General features: G+C 35.6%; 1 protein-coding gene across 1 annotated transcript; it reads right to left on the bottom strand.

Annotated features, from left to right (window-relative positions):
- Window positions 1–5,513: 5,513 nt before the first annotated feature.
- On the bottom strand, window positions 5,514–7,500 carry LOC121421392 (tripartite motif-containing protein 45-like). Its single transcript, XM_041616089.1, has one exon. The coding sequence runs from the start codon at window positions 7,459–7,461 to the stop codon at window positions 5,554–5,556; it is 1,908 nt and encodes a 635-aa protein (XP_041472023.1). The 5' UTR covers window positions 7,462–7,500; the 3' UTR covers window positions 5,514–5,553.
- Window positions 7,501–7,700: the final 200 nt, after the last annotated feature.

The raw sequence follows: 7,700 nt of genomic DNA on the forward strand, positions 1-7,700 counted from the left end.
GAACGACTAACTAATATATGCGGTAGAGAAATTAAAGAAAATGAATTTTTGTAGAATTGTAATCGATCATATTTATTTTTTTAAGGTGTTATTCATTACAGACCTAAAACGGAGCTAAAAGTGATATTCCGGTGGGGGGGGGGGGGGACTTCCATTGACGAGTGGATACCATGCGCGACCATGGGGTCTCGAAAAGCACCCTATACACGTATTATCCATATACTGAAAATGCACCCCTCAACAAGTATTGGCGTGTAAAACCATACCTTCAAAGGGGCTCTGAATGCATATTTTTTGCTTGTTTTTTTATTTTCTTTTACTGTCTTCTCTCTAATCAAGTATGTCTCATAAAGCAAATTCTTCATCATTTGAAACAAGTATTATCACAGAGTTAAACAACGATCATTGAAGATAGAAAAGGATAATAGTGATAATAATAGTCATTTACATAGCGACATCTATCTAGAAATATTTTATTCCGAGGCGATCAAGAAAAGGGGAAAGAATGAGAGAGTTTGGATGAGTGTCAAGGTGTCAATAACTAATGAAGAAAATGTAACTTTTCTCTAATACAGATTTTACTTTATCAGAATCTGAAATGATATGAGAGAAACACAAAGATTACAACTGAGCTCAAGATTTTCTGCTCGCGTTCCTGGATTGCATTTTGCAATTTTGTTGCTATTTTTAAAAAGTGCATTCAACCAAAAAAGTTTAATGACTTCAGGCAAATTGAGATTCAGTTTGTCAAAAAAATCAATCGCAAGTCCTAAATAAGCGCTGTTGATTGGTTGAAAATCAAGTTGCGCATGATTTTTAGAGTTGCGATTGATTGTAACTCTTTCTGCAACGGGCCCCAGGACTCTGACTAGGCAAATGACATATTAGTTATATTTCATCCGGTCCGAGTCTAATAAGACGATGTAGGCCTACTGTCACGGTCCACCAACATTCGACAATGACCTGTATTCATGGGTGTCGATCGGTATTCTTGGTTGGGGGGATGATTGACACAAATGTTCTTGTGGATGGGGATATTTCAACATTACCCCCACTAAAATCACAAGTTAGGACATTTGGGAGTGGTTGATATGCATGGTGTTCTTGGAAATTCCTTCATTGTTGTAGTGTACTATACTTGTATATTTTTTTTTAAATTCAATTTGTGTTACGATCCATTTTCAGAGGGGGGGGGGGTTGTGAATCAACGTTCCAAAGGCGCTCGATCACAATATATATATATATAAATAACTCATGAGAAAGAGACACATATCTCACCTTCACCAACAATGCGAGCGCGAAGCGCGAGCTAAATTTTTTAAGTATGTCATGAAAACAGGAAAAATGTACCTGTTTAGGTTTGTTTGTAGTAACTCATGAGGAGGGTCGATACATGTATCTCACTAGAGAGCGAGCTGAAATTTCTTTATATTCTGATCTGAAAGCTTGATATTCTAAGCATTTTTGTACCAATGATTAAGATGGGTATCTAGAAGAACAATAGATGCGAGCGCGAGCTGAAAATTTTGATATTTTGATCTGGAAAAAAGGACACCTTAATGGAAGATATATATCCAACAAAAGATTATTGCAAAATCAAAGTTCTTTTGAGGTTTAGAATTGAAAACGGGACATTATATTCACCTATATAATCATGAAAAGCATGGGTTTTTGGTACATGATGCGAGCGCGAAGCGCGAGATGAATTTTTTTATTCCATTCTGAAAAGCAGACATTTTGAGCACGATCTTAAATCAAAATCGAGTTGGCATCTCAATCTCGCTTGCTGATTTCAGTGTAGCATTACAATCTTATTTTATTTTTTACTTTTTGCACATGCGGAATTATTGGGGGGGGGGGGCAAAACGATATGTTTGCCCCCCAATATTTTCATTGGTGGGGCGATAGCCCCCTGCCCGCCCCCCCCCCCCCCAGCCTGGATCGACGCCTCTGTGTAAACAAATTCTCTCTTAAATCTAACCTGACTGGCAATATCTTTATTCTTCTTAATGCATGATGATAAAATGCAGATTCGGACCGAAGACTAGCACAAATTACAACCTGTGTGGCTTCTCGTGCGCCATCGGGCTTACCGTCATTCCTTTATTTATCTTGCGACCCTTTTACTCCCGTTATTTTTCCACCTTTTGAGTTAATGATTTATTTAAATTAATTTATTCACCACTGGTGGGACGGAACACCCTATCAAAAAAAGTTGATTTTCGTTGGGGTCCTTTTATGTCATGTGTTAAAAAATATCAGATACATAAACATTTCATTCTTTTTCATCTTGAACCTCCACCCATCTGTTAAATAGTCCTGAAAAAGAATGTTTTTTTTAATAACAATATACACAAATTGCGAGGGAAACAAACTGATTGATGGCATACTATAATCATCATGATCAAACTTTTCATTTTTTTCATCATTATTATAATTTTTCTACCCTAAATTATTGGGGGGGATAATAATACAGGCCATCCCCCCACTTGAAATATTGGGGGGATATATCCCCCTCATCCCCCCGTGATCGACACCCATGCCTGTATTCTGTCCTTTGTAATTTGATTGGCATTTTCAATAGATTCCCAATGTTCAAGAAAGCGTTTCCTCCTTTCCATATTTATCTATTGAAAAATCTCCATCCTTCTTTCCTTCATTCCTTTCTTCCTCCCTTTATTTCTTTATATATGCCTTTCTTTTCTTCTATCTTTCTCCTTTTTTTGTTCTTTTCTTTTTTCTGAACAAGTCAATACTATACCAGTGACATACAGATTACTACTTTTTACAACTTTTATTGATTAATCAAGTATATACAAAAAAATTGTCTTCTCGTCATCAAAGTAATTTGTTTCATTAAATCGCTAAAAGAAAAAACAATAACAATAATAATATCAGCCTAATACAGCAAATATGAATTATGATATTCTGTTATTATTATGTTACTACTCTTTTACAGATTTTGAAATTGCATTTCCTTCATTCACTTTCCAACGTTTACATTATAATGTTTGGTTTCGTACATTTTAAGAAAATTTCTAAAAGTTATTATGTATATTATGATCAAATTGATGATCAAATCTTTTATAGTTCCTGAAAATGAAGAGCATAATTGATTTTACCTTTTAATAAACTCATTCTACTTGTAAACTCGACATATCGTATTGTAGAGCTGTATACTGTGAACTTGGTTCTTAAATACTTACATGTTATTATATTTATACATTTGCACATCACTGTTCTCGATCATATTTGTGCAAATGTAAAAAATAGGATTCATAGTGATCATGCAGTCCTTCTCAATTGTATAATTAATTAATGACGTTTTCTCTTCATTTTGAATATAGTGCATGATTCTTAATGAAAGAGAATTTATGCTAAAATAAGTTTACCTGTAGACAGTACAATTAATTATGATATTACAGTTTCATTATTTCCACGGTAATAGCAAGTCATATCTGACGTGATCTTCTATCGAATTGAATCTTTTTAAAAGACAAAATCCGATGCAGAAATTTGAAATTATATTATTGAATAATTATCCAAACTTAGATAGAATGTAACAATTTGATTGAGTTATACGCGTATTGTTCTTTCTTCAAAATTTTCACGACCAAAGGGAAAAGAAGAAAAGTCAATGAAACTAAAAGGCTGAACATATCATTGTCTGAATATTATGTCGAAATCTATCACAAAATTAGATGTTTGCACTATTTTGCTAACTCCCGGCATTTTAGGAATTTTGCCCCCTCAAAAATTTTCATTTCGCTCCATTTGATTTCGTTTATTTTTACAAAGTTATAACATATGCAAAATAATATATAATATAGATTTAATATAGTTATGGACCAATAAATAGTTCTTCAGACCTCTATGGATAGCAAATATCGACATCCATTGACTCATTACAACTGTGCTTTTACTGTACATTTCGTGTCATTGCCTGAAATACAATAAGCTATTCTCCGTAAAGCTATTCTATTTCACATTCGAGTTATTCCATATAATTTCATTTTCAAATTAACTTTCTACGAATACATCAAAGTAGTGTACTTCACATCGGTTCTATATCAAATACAGGTATAAAAATACACAGTATAAGCATGTTCTATAACGGAGAACGTTGTTTTTACCGTAAAGATCATGAACTCACTTCCTTTCTGCCTGATCAATGCATAAAATATATTTTACAAGAACATACATACATAGTACAGCATACCAACTTTAAAATGAATGGTAAATATTACACTTCCACCATGGTTATTACTAGTTGAATATGAAGTACATGTTAATGAATAGAGAATTATTTTATTTCTCATCTAATAACATTATGTTATTAGATGAGAAAAAAAAAACAAAAACTAGAAATTTCCCCACACAGGATAAACATAATGAAGATGATGCTTGATGATAGCAAAGTTCAAAATAAAAATTGAAATCCATTGACGTTGCTTTTCATGCCTTTTTGTGCTATTTTCTTAAATGCCGGCAATAATTATTTGTTTAGTTTCACATTCAAGTTATCATAATTACATTTTGAAATTGAAATACTTCGAAAAATATTTGAAATTATATTATTGAATGATTTTCCAAACTCAGATAAAGAGCGTAGATCAGACCATTTCCATGAAGATATTTATATATTTACACAGTGTAATCATGTCTAGATAGAATAATAGCATAGAATAACGACATATTACAATTTATGCATAAAATCATAAACAGTATAACATATCAATGGTAAATATCACATTGCCTCGATATACAATGCTGGACAAATATTATATACATGCATATGACATAGAGAAACATTTGGTTTCCCATAAAATATGTATATTTAACATTATGTCTTATATTTAGGCACGAGAAATTCCCTCACATAAGATACACATGATAAAAATGATGCTGGATAAGTAGAAAGCTGAAAATAAAAATTGAGATTCATTGACTATATGCTGTTTTATGCATTTTTCGTGCATTTTTCATAAATGAAATAAGTGTTTTTAAATGTTTCACGCTCCGAAAAATATCGAAGAGTGATGATCAGACCATCTCAATGAAGATAATATTTATATATTCACACGTTATGATAATGTCTTGATTCACAGCATAGATATCTTTCAATTTATGAAAACATACAAGTATACACGCATGAACTGTATACTCTTTTAATATCAATGATGGAGATCTCACCACCCATGTTGGCATTACTAGTCATGAATACAGTCATGAATATGAATAGAGAATCATATGGTTTGTCATAAATTATCTAATAACAATTTATCTGATATGCAAGTACTAGAATTTCCCCCACACAGACATGACAGAGGATAAACATGATAAAGATGATGCTTGATAAATGCAAAGCTGGAAATAAAAAAAGATGTAAGGAGCAAAATGTTTTTTATGGGTGAGAAACGAGAAAGAAATGATCCAACAATTGTTTTATGTGTTTCTACATTATAGTAACTTACTTTAGCAGAAAATGGCAACTCAGTGGGTATCAGCCCCCCCCCATCTTCACCGATAACAATTATGATATCATGTCATCAATTATTTTAAGCGGAAAATATAGAGTCTATCCAGAGTGCAGAAAGCGATCTCTCCTGATCGGTACTGCTGGAGGTTACACCAATCTATCCGATGCTTCTTAATCTTGTAATTATTAACAAGGTTTCGAATGTGCCTTAGTTCATTTGTATACTCGTCAATGCTCACCAAACCTTCAACATGCTTCACCTTGGCTATCAGGATTGTATTCCATTGAGATACAGCAGCGTAAAGGAAACTACCCTGTTTCTTTAATTCATGTTGTACAGCACCCTGTTTGTCTATCAATCTGATAGCATCCCATGATGAAATGATCAGAGAACCATGGTAACTAGTGATTTGATATGGTTCATACCCGTTGCATGGTATCTCCCTGACTGCTTGCCCACCTGCTGTTGAAAATACCTGGATCTTCTTGGCTTTCATGTAGCTCACATAGATCTGATCATCATCATCAACAGTGAGATCAGAATCCCCACCTTCAGCTCGACTTAGAGTCGTAAACACTACATTCAATTGTGTGTACTCTGGTGTGTACAGTGTGATGTTGTTTGAATTATCCATCACAACACATCGACCATCAGAAAGGAACCCTACCCCAAAAATCTTAACATCCTTCAGAACTGTCTGCTGAAGCTGACCATCAGTGGAGAAGATTTTCATGCCACCTGTATCACATCCTACTGCCATCCTACCGTCTGGTGTACCAACCATGGCATACATGATATCTTGAGCTGGCAAAGCAACCTTCTTTACATTATCAATATTATAAGTAGGCAAAGAAACGTTCTTTTCATCAAAGGGTTTATTAGTGGGTAAGGCGACGTTTCTTTCAACTACATTCACAATCTTTCCAAGGCCTAGCTCACCCACTCCAACATTTCTCTTGAACCTGACACTTTTCCCCTTTATGCCCGATTTCTTCGGCTGCTCGTAGTCAGGATCCTTTTGATCAATGACCTCTCGTAACTCTTCACACAGAGTGTCGTGTGCAGCCAAAGTATCCATATCTAATGGAATCTTTATTTTGTTAGTTACCATTTCAGCCATGGTCGTCAACTGATTGATGTACTTCTTAGCCGTGGTCTTCATGCTTTCCAGTTCTTTCTCTACTCCATCAGTCGTTTCCTTGACTTCTTTTAGCAGGCTTTCTCTCTTCTCTGTCAACTGCCGGACCGCATCATCATATGCTTTGTTGATGTCACCTGTACACTGTTTCTTAGCATTGTCAACACTCTTCCTCTGCTCATCAATGAAATCAATGTACTTCTGAAAGCATGACTGTTGCTTGTCAACCTTTGATTTCAAGTCTTCGATGTTCTTCACGTGTTTATCCTCATAAGCAGCTGCCTCAACAACCTGGTGTCCCTCGTCTTTATGTTCCATCACACCGCATCTGAAGCATGTGAATCTCCTGCAGGTGGAACAGAAGTAATCCTCGTCTTCTTTCGGGTGTTTCCTGCATTTCCGGTATCTACGTACAGACACCTTCCCTGATGAGATCTCACTCATGGCAATGACTTCATGATCGATAAAGCCTTCCCATTGAGAGTGCGTATTAAGACAAGATGTGCAGAGATACTTGCCACAGTCTTGGCAGTAGACAGCAGCATGGGACTTGTCATTTGATTTACAATTTGTGCAAATCTGAGGATGGCCCTCCATATCCTCTATCAGGCTCTTCAAAGCAAGATTTACCTGTAGTCTGTCGACATCTTGGTTTGGGACCTGGGTCACAGCTCTGCAGACAGGGCATCGGATCTGGCAGTTACCGTGACACTCTAAGAGGTTGTCCAGGCAAGTCTTGCAGAAAGTGTGAGAACAAGACAGGATCTTGGGATCGGTGAAGGTAGAAAGACACACTGGACACTCTGTACTCTGGGAGATGACAGTCTTTAATGCTTCTGCCATAGTTGGGTTTATAGAAGACTGAAAAATAATGATTACAAAACAAGATGAAGAAAAATAAACACGTAAGGACCGTAGAATCTGCCATTTGACTTACATCACTGAGTAATAAAAGGATCGCGTTGGGTTTTGGAATAGGGAAAGGAAGGGGAGGAGCAAGGGGAAATTGGGAATGATAAAATGAGGGGGAGAGGAGAAAGGGGAATGGAAAGAGGAGCTTGGTACGATGGGAATAAATTGGG

Source organism: Lytechinus variegatus, chromosome 9, assembly GCF_018143015.1.
Source record: "Lytechinus variegatus isolate NC3 chromosome 9, Lvar_3.0, whole genome shotgun sequence".
Taxonomy (NCBI): domain Eukaryota; kingdom Metazoa; phylum Echinodermata; class Echinoidea; order Temnopleuroida; family Toxopneustidae; genus Lytechinus; species Lytechinus variegatus.